Here is an 18088-nt window from a genome sequence, read left to right as displayed (position 1 = left end):
GCGACATTGCTGTCCACTGCTACGGCAGTAGCCGTAAATGTCAAAATCAAATTTCCTGTCTGGATTTTGACGTTCATTTAAAATAAATAATCAAAGGGGATCATCGATTTTGGGCCCGGAGGACAAACCATCGCGTATATTATGGTACACTACACAGACGGTTACAGTAATTATAAACGCATTTGATTACGGAAAAAGATATAATATTGGGTGTAAATGAAACGGGAATGTATTATACAATAAAATAAATTATATCTATTATTAATTTCCGTAAATCACACCATCATCTTTATTAGCATAGCATAGCTTAACGCTCAATTTCGCACAAACCGTGAGGTTTTCACTAAGGAGTTTAAAATTCTCTTTGCACTAAACTTTATGGTTGGTAAAAAAGTCTGTATTCTAATTTGGCACTAACTGCCACTGTCTGTCATTGCTATGTCATAGCCTCATAGCTGACATACGTGAGATATATGCCGCAATGTATGCATTGCGCGTTTTATCGGAGCTTTGCCTGAGGTGTGTTAAGTAAGCGCGCAATCAAAATTAAACATGCGTAAACAATCGTTACGCGTACCGATGAAACTGGGTAAGTTAGTCATGGGAGAATTAACGGTCGACCGCATCGCGAACTCTCGGCAGTTCAAGCGGACCGATCGTCTACCGCGAACATTGAAGTGAGACGGAGATATGGAAGTCGATCAAACGTTCTCTACAGTGAATCAGTACCCGTCAGTTAGTGCCTGCGTGGGTAATTTAAATAGCTTGGACGTCGTAATAATTATGGTTGTATTCCATACAATATTACATATACGTGAGATTTTTTTTGTTATTACACTAACATGAGTAAGAGATTTATGAAGGTGAGACAAAAGTCGAGTGTCCATTTTCTATAAGGAACAAAAAAAAATCGAAACAAAAATGGTTAATAGTAATTAAACGGATTCATTTACGTTAGAGATTTTTTTGTAGAATATAGTAAATATAAAGAGCTTAATTAACATGTAATTTTTATGTACACATTAGTTGTTATTTTTATTTAAAAAAAAATTTTAATAAAGAAAGTTATTGGGGGCAGGTTTCTGGTGGTGCCAAGCTGGAAGAAAATATAAATACTTAATGAGTATATGCCTGAGAACAGCATATTAGAAAATCTCTAGTGTGGGGATTGATGTTTTGGTTTATTTCTCTATTTTAGTAATAATTTGGATTTATAGAAACAAATTGACATATTTTGTGGAGATTTTTTTCAAAATATATTATTTGTAACATAGGTAATCACATCTCAAAAAATCTCTAATGTGAGAATTAATGTAGATTTCTCATACATTTTGAACTGTGCGGACCGGCCTAGTACCAGAACTAATACCGGAAGCATACTCTAATCTTAAATATGAAAATATCTATCAATCTTGAATATGTGATAAAATTGCACCAGTTTATCACATATTCTTGAACTTGCATACCGGTATTACCATAACCCGGCATTGACCACGCGTGCGAACTTCCCATGCTCCGCTACCGCTTACCGCTACGTTCCCATGATCCGCTTCCCAAATGCCTATTGTGCGATAGTCATCGCGACCTGACCTCGGCGACAGGTGCAGCTTCTCGTAACTTGGCTACAAAGTTGGAAGGTACGAGTAAAGTGTGATTCGAGAGATTTTCCTGAAGAATTCAGCATGGACTCGAATGACCAGAATAAAAAAAGTTACGCTTACGTGACGTAACCCAAAAATACCTGTTGTACATATGTGTAATAAACTGATAGTCATCGCGACCAGGCCTCTCCGACACGACAGGAGCTGTCTCTTGACCACAAAATTGGAGAACTATAAACTAATGAAATAAATTAAATTGAGCGAAAGTGTGATTTGAGATCTTTATCTTCCTTTTTCTTTTAATTAGTACTTTTTTAGGTGTTTTAATATTTTATTTTGAATAATTTAATTTCTTTCCAATCTTTGCTTCGCGATGACTAATATGAAACTAATATGTAACCATGACCGTATTTGATCATTCGTGTAAATTGTCGTATATTTTCCCTGTTTATTTCCAGGATAAATTTGTCCGATAATTCTTTTTTCTGTTTTATGTTGTGGTCCAGTACCAGGATAACAGATGCCATTTATGTCACTATGTATTTAAGGAAATGAAATGTAAAAATAATTAAAATAAGGAACTCCCCAGTAGTTCTAACGAACTGATATATTTTTCCGAATATGTTCATGTTTCTATATGATTTCGTCGTTGCGGTTTTGCAAGGAAATCCACTGACTCTGAACACTTGATTTCCAATAAATGATGAGTGAATGCAAATAAGTAATGTCAGTATCAACTTCTGAATTGCGTGGGTGATTCCCACTAGTTATTTTTATTCCGTGGAACAAAATATATTGGCATCAAGAATCTGTATTTCTTTCGTTATTAGTTTCTTTATGTCAAATGGACACGATACTGGCATAATTATACCGACTGTTATTTGCCCCTACCTGTTTTTTTGTCCTATTTCCTTCATTGAGATGTGCATTGTGCAATAAATTGTATTCTATTGTTGGTTCTTGCTCTTGCAACATATTCATTTATTACCTACAAATTGGTTCATGCATACCCTGCTCTCCATTGCAACAAGTAGGAAGTTGTAAACATCGTCTAAGGTCGAAGGTATCATATTGTTCCCATCAGGAACATCCCACTTATCTCTTATTCTTTATCCAGTCTATACTAGATCAAACGACACAGTGTAACAGCCACAGTTCATGTAAGAATGTAAAAAAAATTTAAACTTGAATCTGTAGTGTTTAAAATTTGTTGACAAAATCCAAAAAAATAATCCAAAAGAAATGTGCAATCAAATTCTCCGACAAGTTTTTTTTTAAATATTTGTTTATAAATGTGCTGTATTTTATAAGGTTTCAAATCATGAGACATCCTACTCAAAAGGGGAACAGTCAATCAATTTGACACGAAAGCGTTGCAACTAAACCCTGCTGCAGTAAGGTTTCTTTATTATTGTTTCCTTGAGGATATTGTCTTAAGGATATTATGACGCCTCGACTTAGTTATAAATACCGACCTATTTCTTCGTATTTAAATCCCTATTGTTAGGAACACAATAAAGGTGTAAATATAGGTGAAAGTATGAATTGAATTATATTTACTTCATGAATAAATAAACTATTCAATTCATTAAGGCAAAACCTATCATGAAATCTTAAACTTTAATATAAATAAAAAAACGTAAACATTGTTGTCATTGTCACACTTAGGACGATATGGATTTTATTTGCTCTTAAAAAAACAATTGGACGAAGTTTTAATAAAAGGGATACATGCTTAAAAATTTGATTTTTAAATAATGATTTATCCTTGATACAGAGTTTTTGGAAAAGTTTCCTTTTCCCTAAATTCCATTTAGTTGAACATAATATATCTTTACAATTTTTATGGAATCAAAAGATTTTCCAACTATTATAGTCAGAATATTCAGACCTAAAATTTTTTGATCATATCATGGTCCTATTATTTGTTTCAAATTTCCTAATGGCCCCACGAAACGATATCCTATTTTCGAACATAGAACTACCGACCGACCGATCTGATGTAACTTGAACGCGGCCATTAAAAGCGTTCCTTTGGATCATAAAACGGATCTGATTGAGATTTAGGCATTCAGTGGTTCGGTCAATGGTCCCGTAATCGCATAAGCATCGGCGGTTCTTGACCCTGTACGTACCAAGTACTTATATGTCGGTACTGTACCACACTGTTAAATGACAGTTCTTAGGTAAGCCTTATTGCAAACATATATGGTTCACAGTTGATCAGTTAAGAGCGTTGTTGTTAGTGTATACCAAATTTGGCCGACGTACGGTTAGAATGTTAAGCTCAATGTTTGCCAGAATTCGTATGTTAGTGATGAGCACTAATGTTATACAGTTAGATACACAATCAATGGATATTATGTATCTTCATGGCATCTACTTATTTGCAACAAATACTTATCAGTGTACATCTGGAGCATAGCGTTACACGGGTGTGAAACGTGGACAATGACACAGAGGGACAGAGAAAGACCTGAAGCCTTTGAAATGTGGTGCTGGCGGCGGATGGAGAAGATTAGTTGGACCGAGAGAAAATCTAACGAGGAAGTTCTCAACCTTGTGCAGGAGAGGAGGTCCCTGTTGCAAATCATTGAGAGCAGAAGAGGGAAGATGGTTGGGCACCTGTTACGACACGACGAATTCATAAAAAATATTGTGGAAGAGAAAGTAGAAGGAAGGCGGAAGAGAGGGAGACCAAGAAGAACATACATGGACCAACTAAAGGAAAAGATAAACGTCGTGTCGTATCAGGCGATCAAACGAAGGCTCAGGAAAGAGATACATGAAAATTGCTCCACCGACAAGAGCTAGGCTCTTAAATTAACGATGATGACTTGCCATGCTAATTGCGTGTCGGAGATCGAATCCAACTTATGATTTAGCGTGGTACTTAAAAATCATTAAATGCTATAACTTAAGAAAGTAAGAAAGAATTATTTCAACATACACTAATAAAAGTAGGTATTGTGTGGTTTAATAATTAAAAAAAAAATTATTTACTTGATGAATTAATTATAATTTAATTAAACGTAAATAATTCTCGACTAACCTTCTGAAATTAGAAAGAGCGCAAAGAGCGGTGTTGAAGTAGCCTTGAAGAAATCAATTAGGTATCCTACGAAGGTCTTGTACAATGACGCTCAAGTACTCAGTGTTCGGAAGCTCTATCTTCTGAGGGTGGCTATGTCGGTACACAAAATGGTTCTCAATTCATCAAACTACAATAAGTTACTTAAAAATCGAATATTTAAAATTCCTACGACTGCCGCCAATACCACATTTGCACATCGTTTTTCGGACTTTCTCCACCTCCGAATCTACAATCGTTTAGTTAATTTGTACAACTTTAAGGAATACTCGGTCTTGGAAACAAAAAAGCTATTAACGGTTAATTTGATGAACTTATCCTTTTTAGACACAGAAAACATGATAATATCCTAACATAACACACACATGCACACCTCACGCACACGCACACACACACACACACACACACACACACACACACACAACGCATTGACACTCAATCAGAATTAGGCTTTAAGTATATGTTTCTCTTTTATGTTAGCTATAGTTGTATTATTTATTACTAAGCTTTACTAGTTTGAATTACCTTATTCTACTTTTAATTTTTCTGTTCTACATGGTTGCTATAGCCGCTTATGCATATCTTTAAGTAAATCATATGATTTCCCTCACGGGACAGGCTTTGCCTAGTGTGGGGGTCAGTATAAACTGTAAATGCTCTAATGTTTCTGGAAATAAACTATTTGTATTTATTTGATTAATTCATTTAACAGTATTAGCACCAGACAAAAATAAAAATAATTTACGGCCTATTCGTTGACGCAAATACATGACCGCTTAAATATTTATCACTATACCTATATATATCCTGCCGAATATTTATCACTGATAGCTTGATTAGATTAGTAAAACACGGCTAATATTATATACGGCTAATAATATATTTATATTTATTATACACGGCTAATATTATATTTATCCTGCCGAATATTTATCACTGATAGCTTGATTAGATTAGTAAAACACGGCTAATATGCCACTGTCTTACATACTGCCCCTTTTTGTGATAAGTATGTACTATGTACCTAGTTTTACGAACGAAAAACAATTTATTTGAAGATTGCATTTGAGCCAGGTACCTACTATTCGTTACGGGTCTCTTATTTAACTTTAATTATTGGTTAAAAATGACGAAGCCTCCGATGCGGATATCTGACATATAAAATGGGTTATTTTAAGGTTTTGTTATTTTGTGTGTGAATAAATGAAAAATTATTTCCAAAAAACGCAAATTCACTATTAAAAAGAATGGCCCTAAGAGATATGGAAATTTCTGATAAAAGGAGGTTCAATTTATGTAAAATTAATTATGCTTAAAAATATTCATCACCAGACAAGGTTCAAGCAAACTTCCCGAATAACAAGTTATTCCATTAAATAGCATAAGTCGAAAGCCATAAAGGAAAGCCCTTGACACACATCAGATAAGTTTAAAGTTGGTCGGAAGTGAGGAAACACACCAAAAATGGTAAGACAGGCCCCGCTGTGACGCTCGCTTAAAAATGCAGCCTTCACTACACATTGCACTCGCCTGTGGCTCGTGGTATAATATGTGGTACATGATCTCGAAAGTCGTATAAACTATGCAATACCACAGGTTTATCTTAATCGGTCTTTAAACGTCGCGACCGCCAAGCGTAGGACATTTTGACAACCCATGTCTTTGTAGCTTCAGAGAAAGAATGCTGTATGTGTTTGCTTATTAAAACCACATAAGACATTATTATAATGGTGTATTTGTTATAAAAGTAAAAGAAATCGTTTGTTTAATGCATCGTCTGACATTTTGACAGCCCGTGCCTTACCTTGCATTCATTGCATTGTGTCTTGCTTGGAGTAACGTCACAAAGAAACCGCATACCGCAGTTTTGGCATAAATTGTGTCCTTACACAATCAAACTTAAAACAGCCACAAATTTCGCAGGGAATTTTATAATTTTTTTACTTTACTGAAGGTACAGCGAGCTGCAAAATTGAATGAATATTCTATGAAGGAACTTCATTCATAAATGCACTGGCCATGTACTTTTGCGGAAAAACTTCAATTTATATGTGCATTAATCTGCAACTACCTATACCTACTTATAACGAATAAAGTCTTTGTTACAACGGTATAAGATCTCATTTCGCCTGGCTATTTTCACTATGACTACCAGCACTGTAGGAGTCCAGATTTATTCGGCTCCGTACCAGTAGCAAATCACCCCTGAATTGGGTACTCGGGTCGCGTGAGTCACCGATGACTCACGCCTGTTTACATAACACTTACGCGGCCGAGATTGTAAACATTTAAGCGTGCCGAGAATTCGCCTAAATTCATGCTTATTTACTGATTTTGGTTTGGTTGAATTGCTTAGTCATAATGATTTTAAGTTTAAACAGTGAAATGCCGTCCAATTTCATTAGAAAAGGTATCCATTCCTTAACCAAGGGTCATTTTCAGAATTATAAATTGTTACTAATATTATGAGCAATTAATTTTGTATAATAATAACTACGAGTGATTCATATCATTAAACATTTAGATATTATATTGCCTGTCTCATAGCTGTCACGGGAAACAAAAGATTAAATAATGATTACAGAGTTTTCCACTAAATAAGGAATATATATATGTATCATAAATTATATATCAATATCATCAGTAAAACCGAAGTTATATGTATTAATATAGTTGATAAGATGCATTATCAGTTATATTTGTTGTCTATCATATCGACACGTCATACATTACTATTTGATCAAAATTTAAATATTTAAGGGGCTACCCTAGGTTTTCATCGATTTTTGACAAGGTTTGGATCGTAGTTTAATAATTGTCAAAAAAAATACTTTTTTTTATTTTTTTAATAATTGTCAAAAAAAATACTTTTTTCGTATCTAAATTGCTGTGACAGATCTTACATATACGAAATCTACATATTTGGGTTTGTCTATGACGTCTCTAAAAATTTGTCTAAGGTTCTATTTTAAACTAATGAACACAAAAGTTATGGCCAGAAAACCAGTTTTTTGGCTTAAAATTGTTCAACTTTGATGCCAAATGTCTCGAAAACAATGAACTTTGAAATAAATATGGGATACTTTATTGCTTAAAGCCGTTGCTGTTAATATGATATTGATAAGCTACAAAAAAAACATTAGAAAACTAAGGGATTCAGATCAAAGGTCATTGGGGCATGGGATCCCCTTAACTATAACCTATAATTTATAACCTATGTTATAAAGTAGTAAAATAATTAAAGATTGATTAATGCAATTCAAATAAATAGTACAACATTAATCTGTCTAAGAGGATTAATAAATTATTACAAGTTCAACGATACTATACATTTGTTAACAATACGAGTATGTACTCAAGTGCCTTATCTAGCTCACTAATAGAGGGTAATAAATTACTAAACGATCACTTCAAGATATTATAACGTCAATATTTGTCGAGTTGTTGGGCTACGAACTCATTGTAAAGTCATTTTTGTAACAAAATATTAACATTATACAGTTTTATGTGTGTGTTTACTAGTATGTAAACTTAATAGTGGTGTAGCAGTCTCAACTCTCAAGTAGCACAAAACCTCAATTAGGTACTTACCTTAGCTTGCATATCTTGGTTATATTCTGTCCATGCGTGAATATGGCCAAGTCATGTGGGGTTTTATCTATTGCTGGAACAGAATTGTATATGCATCCAAACGTCATAATATATGAATTTGCAAACAACGCAAATAACAACAAAGTAATATTGCAAAGTGTAATAAATAGCATTTACAGTACATATGATGCTATTTTCTCGCACTAGTGCGTAAAATAGCACTTTTCGTGCATATGTCGAAAGTTTAAAGGGCCATATGTACTGTAAAACGTTGTACGATACACGTGCGAATAGGTAATTCGCAACTCGTGTCGATTTATCGCCACTCGTTTCGAATTTCCTCTTTTCCCCACTTGTATCGTAAATAACTATTATTTATGTGAGTCATGAGGTCGACTAACAATTACATTAACAGGACGAGGTTATCACATTAGCTGTCGGCTACGTCAGTACCCCCGGGAGTATATTATTATTTTATTCAACTACCATATGCCCTATACAGGGTGGCCAAAAATATGTACCCTGTATATTATTGAAATACCTACACTTTACCACAGGGCGCGGACACGCCATAGTACCGAAATAAAGTACCTAATTGTGCACACGACATATCTGTACAGTGTACAAGCATCAATGCATGTGTAAGTGTCTTGGGGCAGTCAGATAAAAGTATTTTTTCACATCATTTTGCTCCCTTGTAACACAATCTACCTATACTATTGCGTAACATGATAAAGTAGTAGGTAACAAGAAAAAGCCGTGTTGCTAATCGAACTGGAATTCTATCAATTTGTTGACAATCAAAGGCGAGTCAGTATTTTAATTTAGTAGTTTTATGAAATTTACGCCAAAGATATTTTTTTCTCACGGCCTAAGCCACCACTATATACCGTTGTATTTCAACACGACGGAGGCATCCATTTAACTGATAATTACAGGCAAATGTTAATGAGGATATGCTCTGCTTGGCGCCCGAAAGTGGAGGCAAGGTCAGCCGATGACTTCTACCAAGGCTTACTAGTTATGTGTGTGTTTGAGGGGCCTTGAGAGAAATGATAATCATATGTAAATGATAACTTGATTAAATTGATGTCAGAAAAGTTATGATGACTTAGAGAAAATACCTTGGATTGAATTCTACAACTTTCTTGTAATATGACAAGGTGAACCGCTTTAATGTGTTTCGCGTTTTGTGTACCATCAGCTGTAAAAGTGCATGGCGACTTTATCAATGAATTCATTCATAATTTCTCCATGCAATTTCGCAGCTCACTGTACCTTAACTATTTGGAGTGTTATCGCACATCTCATTCCATACACGTTGTAGTTATTTATGACAGCATTATCTCTTTAAAATATCTAGTCACGAAACAATTCTCATTCTCATCAAACACTATCTAATCTGTCGAGAAATTACTAGAAATACGTCATAACGCTCTTCGTCATGGCTATCTGAACTATCTGAAGATAAAAGAAAAAACATGTGCAGATTTTTATCTCCTTGATAACGTCTTCGATTCTAGTCAAATAATATTAAACAAATTACCCATAGATTAATTATTTAGTTCTTAAATATATATATTTTTTATGTTTAATGAAATGCGTAATATTGTTATAAAATAATATTTCTTACAAATTGTACCGTTGTTGACGAAACTAAAACGCATTCAGTTGTGGTTAATCAGTTGGACGTGGTTTGTAAATAGGCAAATAAGGCATTACTCATTCAATAAATAAATTATACAATTTTATGATTACTTTAATTATATGCGGTGACTAATCTGTAGTTGTTTTGTATCAATTTAGGTATGTTTCAATAACTTGAAACTATATATTCATTATGTGAATGCAACTAGAAATCATTAAAATTACCTCAGAACTTACAGACCACGCTAGAACCCAGCTGCCGTCATGCAATCTAAGTTTCGCTCTCATTATATAACATCATGCTGAAATAGCATGAAACTTGGCATGAACATGAACTTCAAGTAATATATCTATGTCTGGCATTCGTTTTTGTAACTAGAAATTGTAATACAAAGAAAATTGAGGGGATAGGGTAGAAGTATCACATCCAAAAACTTTCTCGCCTTTCATGTTTTTTCAGCATGTTATTTTTTTAATGAGAGCATAACCTCGATTGAATAGGCGGCTTTTTCGTGGCGGGTTCTTGTGAATCTAAAATTTAAACTATTCACAAGACAGTATGCACTGCGACGCGGTTGTAACAGATTTCAGAAAACCTTGAAGAGAATGCCTGACGTACTTGAAACATGTAACTAGCTAATATAGGTGACTTGAATACGTATGTACCTATATTTATTTTACTATCACAGTACTATCGTGATTTCATTTATTTGGAAAATAAGATTACCTCATAACTCGTATTATACTCACGACCATTCATCGTACGATAAACACGATTGTTTGACCGCCCGTTTGTCATATCAAGTAATCGTGATTCAATATCCACACTTATCCACATATAATTGTTTTCTATAACACGATGCATTTCATTAACAATAACTTTGATAAAGCTTCTATTAATCATTGCCGCAAAATGGATAACTCACAACACCAGTATCACCACAGACTGCGTAAACACCCGCCGACGTCAATATCTATCTACTAGTAGTTACACCAAACGTGTATTCGGCACGACTTAAATACGGCACGCAACGCAAGCGATGTAACAGCTGACATATAACGCAATACGTTACAACCGGCGTACAGATGGAGCTTTGGAGCCGTGCCGTGTGCCGTATTCTGCATTGCAGATGGAGTGCATAGTGTGGTTCTTCCTTAGGTGGTTGGCTTGATAAACGCAATACGTTTGATGCATTCCACATTGTTTTATATAAACCTTAAGTTTTATTTTTTCGTCGAAGGGAGCAGAAAGGGCATATTTGTATTTTTTTAAAGGAAACTCATCGTGTCAAACCAAATTCAAAAATGCTTCACCGCTCCCTATGACGTGTAACTCTTATAAGTGTAAAAATACATGAAGGGACTCATAGAAAATTATACGGAAATGGACTTATATTGACCGGGGATAGACCGTGATTACCTTTTGTATTGTTTTTGAGCTCCCGATATTTCGACGCAGTTACATGCATCTTGTTCACGGGTAACTGAAGATAGCGGGTGGATGTCAAAGTTGTGTAGAGCTCAAAAACAGTATAAAAGGTAATCACGGTCTATATCCCGGTCAATATAAGTCTAGTGAAACTAACCATGAATCATTCAAAACTCTTACACGGAAATGGTTCAATCTCTCGACGACCTACTGACATGCGGATATACCTACTTTGCATACTGACACTGACTCACTCACGTTAACTGTCTTGTTATGAAACCTTACGTGTTTATGGGTACCGACAACGTCATACAGCTACGAGTAATTATAAATATGCGTTGTTAACTAAAAACAGCGCTCCTCTATCAAAGTAAAAGAGTGTATCTAAAACTAGCGACCCGCCCCGGCTTCGCACAGGTTACACAACAAATTATACACCTAAACCTTCCTCAAGAATCACTCTGTTAATAAGTGAAAACCGCTTGAAAATCCGTTCAGTATTAGTTTTTGAGTTTATCGCGAACATATACAGACACATAGACATACGGACAGACGCGGCGGGGGACTTTGCTTTATAAGGTGTATATATAGTAATTCTTCGCCTTTCAATGAAAAGAACATTCTTGTTCATAGTTGTTTTTACACCTTTTAATACTTTTTCTTTTCTCATTTTCTCAAAGGTTAGATAAAAAGATCCCTGTTTAAGGATAAGTTTGCCTTGGTTTGTTTATTCTTATATCGTTTACTTTGTTTTGTCTTTTTTGTGTAAACTTGTTTACGTGTAATAAATTGGCACCAGGCATACATATATAATATTTCCAAGTTAATACCTAATATGTCGAATGAAGGCAAAGGGTTGTCCTGTTTAAAAATTCTCGGACTTGTGCTCGGTGCTCGAAGAGTGGTCCGTGGAACACCGGTTAAGACCACTGATCTAGAAGAACTCCGTTTAAAGGGTGAACTGTCTTATTAAAATGATTTTAAAACGGGTCACTCACGTATACTAAAGTCGAATAGCTCGACATGTTTCGATCCAATTATCAACGATCCTCTTCACGGAGCAACGACTCGCCTTCACTGGTCGAGCCCGAGTCTTTGCTCCGTGAAAAGGATCCTTGAAAATTGGATGGATTCCGAGCTATTCGACTTAATAAAACGTGAGTGACCCACGGTCTAACGGGAGTTTTATAGTGAACTATCTTGTGCGTATTTCAATTGACTCTTAATTTTCATCTCATACTTACATACGATTCTTCAGGTTTGCTCATTAGAAGGCTAATTTTATAACAAAACAAAAGAGTTTTATTTCGAAGGAAAGCAGCTTTGGATGTGGACGAATAAGTCGTTTCAACTACCTACTTACTTACATGTCTGTGGATATAGGAATTTTAATGATTAGTCGTAAAGTAAAGTTAATACATTGGAATGTGATGAGCATGAACCATGAATGACGTTGATTGTATAAGTACGTAATGATCGTGCTTCTTCCGTTTGTGTTTATTAATGAATTAAATATTTAAGCATGTTAAACATTTAGAAATTATAAATGACTTCTTATGGTCCCGCGAAATCGTGTCTTATCATATTTACACTATTTCCAGTAAGCGTTAGGGTAGATAGATAGATAAAAATCTTTATTATCCTTATTATTACATAGCTCTGATGGCCGACATAGCTAAGTTTTAAACATAATTTAAAAGAAAATTAGAGACATGCAAAAATAATTCTAACAAACATGCATTATCTTATTTATTACCTAAACGAATACAAAAACCGGCCAAGTGCGAGTCGGACTCGCGCACGAAGGGTTCCGTACCATTACACGAAAAACGGCAAAAAATCACGTTTGTTGTATGGGAGCCCCACTTAAATATTTATATTATAGCGGTATTTGTTGTTATAGCGGCAACAGAAATACATCATCTGTGAAAATTTCAACTGTCTAGCTATCACGGTTCATGAGATACAGCCTGGTGACAGACGGACAGACAGACAGACAGCGGAGTCTTAGTAATAGGGTCCCGTTTTTACCCTTTGGGTACGGAACCCTAAAAACAACAGACTATGAAATAGAGGGTGGAGCCATGTGATGGTGCGAAGAATAGGCGCTGCATAAAGCTGCGGGGACCCGCAGCGCTGAGACATTTGTGCTTAACAATTGACGTTCAGAAGCTTTTAAAGTTGGAAAAAGTAAAACGAAGGATATGGTGGTAATATTCAGTGTGTTAATTCTGAGTAACTCGGTAGGTAGGGCGGTAGGCAGATGACTTAAAGTTAAAGCAAAAAAATGGAGTCGTCAAATATGTGAGTATCGACAAAAAGATTACCACATATTCTTTGTTCCAGCTATCAACCGTTACCCTGACGAATGCATTGTCCTCAGGACAACGAATATATGATAACAAACTTTGTCATCGTATATTTTTATCCATTACCATAAATCTGCGTATAGTACGCAAAAGGAGAGCCAAGGCTGTTTATTCTTTACTTGTCATCATTTATTGTACTGCCCACATTGACATTAACACATTATATCGCCCTTATTTCGTAGTTGATACGGAAAAAAATCGCATAAATGATACTGCTGTAGTTGTCAGCGCAACAAAAATGAATTAAGAATTTGTTTAAAACGTCACGCTCACGCTGTCTAGTGTTAAAATTAAAAGTTATAATTTACTCTCGTGTCATTAAAATGTGTATAAAATTATGCCGCGTTATCATTACATAATATTTACGGTAGAACTTTAATCTTCCGACATTGTAACACATTTTAACTATAATATAGAACGGTCAATGGCCGATGTTCTATTTTATTTTTTACATAATTCCGTTAATCCTATAAAGCTTCTCTCATACTAAGATCTGACCTTTTTGACGTAACTACAGCATATTATAAGTTTACGTTTTTCTTGTTACAGCTGGACACGAGCGGCAATGGTTACATCGACCTGAAGGAGCTTAAAGACGCGCTGGATAGCGTCGGTTACAAAATACCACAATGGAAGGTAAATCCTCTCATTTGTTTATTCTTTATTATCCTTCGTCTTCAGTTGACGATTTACGCTGCAGCCTCACATTCGGATCTACTTATAGAAATATTGTTGTTTACCCATACAGTATACCTACACGCAACGCAATATGAACGCAGCGTACAGCGTCAACCGAAGACCCAGCTTTTTCCAGTTTCTTTATATGTTTTTCACAGCTAAAGAACATACGACGCCGCGCTTTGCAAAGCATCAAGCAAGGAATGACTAGTACATTTTCAATTAAATATGTAAAATTTCCGTTTTTATTGAATATATTTGACTAAGGCTAGCCAGGGCTTCCGTTGCTGAGCAGACCCTGAGGCCCTACCGCGAAGAACCAAAATCTAAATTTCTTTATCTCCCTCCTTATTGCTCGAATATGCAAGAGCGATAGAGAGGCAGATAACGAAATTTCGCTTTTCGTCGTAGGGTCTACTAGAGGATAGAGGATCTACCCTCTGGTCCCCCGAGGGTGCAACTCAGGAGCAAGCAAGAAAGTGTTAAGATGATGAATAGGGCTAAAGCTTTGATGCAGAAGTAACTGAGACAAGTACTGGCAACATAAAAATTTATTGATGTATCTAAAAGATAAAATGCTGCCTTATAATTTGCTGCATTACTCATCTATTTATGGTATCGCTTAGCGTAAATGACCAGGAATCGATTGTATATTTTTAATAAACGTGGTCCTACATATGTATGACTTCCTCGGTTCACAACTAGTCGCTAAGACTTGTTTTCCTTAAACTGTGTACATAAAAGGTGTTTTATGAAGCTGACGTCTTTATGACGTAATCTTATTAGATACAAACAAAGCAATGCACTGTTAAGCTTTATGAAACTTTAGTGCTATGCTCAAAGACTTTGGTTAAAGAGAACGCCAATATGAAGGAAAGATAACTAAATTGGGAAGTGGCCATGGTAAGTAACTCTATAATATTTAACAACTAAAGCGTTCTCCAAAAATATGTAAAGGTCACGACCTTGGTACACAATACCTTAATTATAAAACTTAATTAGCCCCCCATTTGTAAATACATGTTTTCTTTCTTTCTATCTTTGTTAGGTACAATCTTGTCACCGTGTGAGACAGCTTTTATTTGTTGGTAATACCTATCTATATTACTTTATCACTCTAACATCTGCTTCAAGACTTACAGGACTGTAGGCAGGACCGTGAGCTGAGATTTAACGGGAACATGTAAAATGCCACTGCAGGGTAAATAAGTTAATTAAGAAAATTAAGTGCTAAAGTGACCGGCGGCGACTGAGAAGCCAACCGTACCATTCATACTAATATCCGAACCTGACTGTCTTTTTGTTACCAACTCACCGCTAAACTACTTTTTAATAAAAATTTACTTGTAAAATTCTGGGAATAAATAGGTGAGGGTACTTTTGGACATCTGACCCGTTAGGTGAAGTCCTATTTCCACGTGGTTGGAGCTGCAAGCATAGCATAGCATTTAACACATCTCCTCTGTTTCCAGGTTCGGTGTATGATAGAGGAGTACTACGACAACGGGCCGAAGCAGCACGGGCGCGGCGTCAACGGCAGTATGAACGGCGACGCGCGCAAAAACGGCATGTCTCTCTCGGAATTCGAGGAGCTCTGTGCCAACCTCAAGGCCCAGCAGGTTAGTTCAGAACATTCTGGTACAATGATTAAATGTAGTCTTCCTGGCTTCGACCTGCACCTACTCCGTCTCATAAAAAACGCTTTGATCTAATCGGTCATCTGACTTTGACGCCTTAAAATTGATGATATAAACGCTTGGGTTGCTTCATCTGATATGATTTATTACGCTCGCAGGTCGAGATATGTCAGCGATATATGTATGTCAAATGTTTTGTTGTGATTATAAAATCCTATGTCATTTATCCATTCAGCGCCACTTACAACACCAAGATGTTATTTGGGAACGTGTTCAAAGTGTTACGATTTAAGTATGTCGATGAACGCTTAGCAGTCGTAAACAGTTTTATACTCGAGACTATCAATTGGAACTTTCATGAAACGCTTAATATTGCATCAAGTAGGTTGTGTCAATATATTTGAACCCAATAAACCGAATCTTCTTAGCGATTTAACGCTCAAATGGCTATTAAACTAGTTATCAACAAATCAAATTGTTATTACTTATTTAAATGTGTCAACATCGAAAGAGGAAAGTGTTTTATTTATGTCTGATACGGAAAAGTCAGTACAGGCCAGGCAAAACAGACGCAAAATACCTTTTTGATAAGTTCGACCTATGATACCAGCAGAGACAATGTCGCTCAAATCACCAGTCTATAGGTATATGTAGGTACATAACCTACCTAAGTACGTAACCCATAATCAGCACTAAATCAATTAGGACAACCTACAGAATGTAGCATTGTCGACTTCATAAGTACTAAATATAACTTTTTAACTATTTCTATCAGAAAATGTACTAGTTTCACCTTCAGTACTCAGATCAATTAAAGTATCAATGAAACTCTTTAAACAAATACATTGAAAAAACTAAATGGAACTGTTAACGTTCATGCTTTGCATATCAGCCAAATAAATTTGCTTTCTCTGTTACAAATTTATACTCCAAGTGAAAAAGACAAAAAAAGTGTTGATTTCATTTTTCAGAGCGTACGCCTTTAGTTCATTGAACCATCAAATAAATCTAAAAAGAGTGTTTTGTGTTGTGTGTGCCTGTTAAAGAGCTAGAAACAAACGGCAACAATAATTAAGAACTTCGCAAACTACCCGTGAAATTAATTGGTACTGTTAAACACATACCAGTTTAACGCGCATTAAATTTTGTACACCAATTAAATTAGTTCAGCGTTTTAAGTTTTATGTTTATGGAAATTCATGTAGCGCAAAATGATTCTTATTTAGGTATCCTTATTGTAAATAGAAAGAGTGAATTTTGCCGACAATTAGTTTACTGTCTTAGTTAACCATAAAGGGTAAACTAAATATTTATTGTAACACAACAATAGCGATAGCAAACTAATCAATATATAATTTACGTGTTTGCTTTATTGTTTTAGTTAAGTGCATTATTTATAACCATTGTAGGATAGACAAGCTCTATTTATTCGACGTTTATCGCAATACTATTGTTTATAGTGCGTGCAAAACAAGTTTTTTAATATAAACATTAAACACTTTTTTTTTATTTTAGGTGTCCAGCACATTCAAACAGGCTGTCAGTAAAAAGGAAAACCTGGAACACCTTGGTGGCATGAGCGAAGCGTCTAGCGATGGTAAGATATTTTGAATATTTATCGCCACAAGTCATACTAGATCGTGAGGTTCGTGATCCATACAAACTGCTGCTGAATGATTTGTACACGCAATGCTGATACAGATATAATCCACGATAGTGTAGGTGTTTTCGTGAGACGTGCTAAGATGTTTCTTGACAAGTGCGGGTGATTTATTGGTATTTGACATGATCTGAGTAAACATCAATTTTGTTAAAAATAAGGTTTACATTAATGTTTGACAGTTTTGACATGTATGACTTCATTATATTAATGTAATTTATTGTAATACATATTAAGTTTAGGTTGGCAACTGTAAACTTTCATATGTTGAAAAAAAAAACCGTCCCAAGTGCGAGTCGGACTCGCGCGCGAAGGGTTCCGTACCATTACGCAAAAAACGGCAAAAAAATCACGTTTGTTGTATGGGAGCCCCACTTAAATATTT

At 35.4% G+C, this 18088-nt stretch overlaps 1 protein-coding gene across 1 annotated transcript in view; it reads left to right on the top strand.

Moving 5' to 3' along the window:
• The window catches only part of LOC134751455 (plastin-1), a 61993-nt gene that overhangs the window by 25963 nt on the left and 17942 nt on the right, over positions 1-18088 (top strand). Inside the window, exons 2-4 of the mRNA XM_063686863.1 lie at positions 14278-14364; positions 15879-16025; positions 17559-17640. Of these exons, the coding sequence (XP_063542933.1) occupies positions 14278-14364; positions 15879-16025; positions 17559-17640 (316 nt within the window). The remainder of the gene's footprint in view (positions 1-14277; positions 14365-15878; positions 16026-17558; positions 17641-18088) is intronic.

Source organism: Cydia strobilella, chromosome 22 (genome assembly GCF_947568885.1).
Source record: "Cydia strobilella chromosome 22, ilCydStro3.1, whole genome shotgun sequence".
Lineage (NCBI taxonomy): Eukaryota > Metazoa > Arthropoda > Insecta > Lepidoptera > Tortricidae > Cydia > Cydia strobilella.
This window is presented reverse-complemented; position numbering and strand designations above follow the sequence as displayed.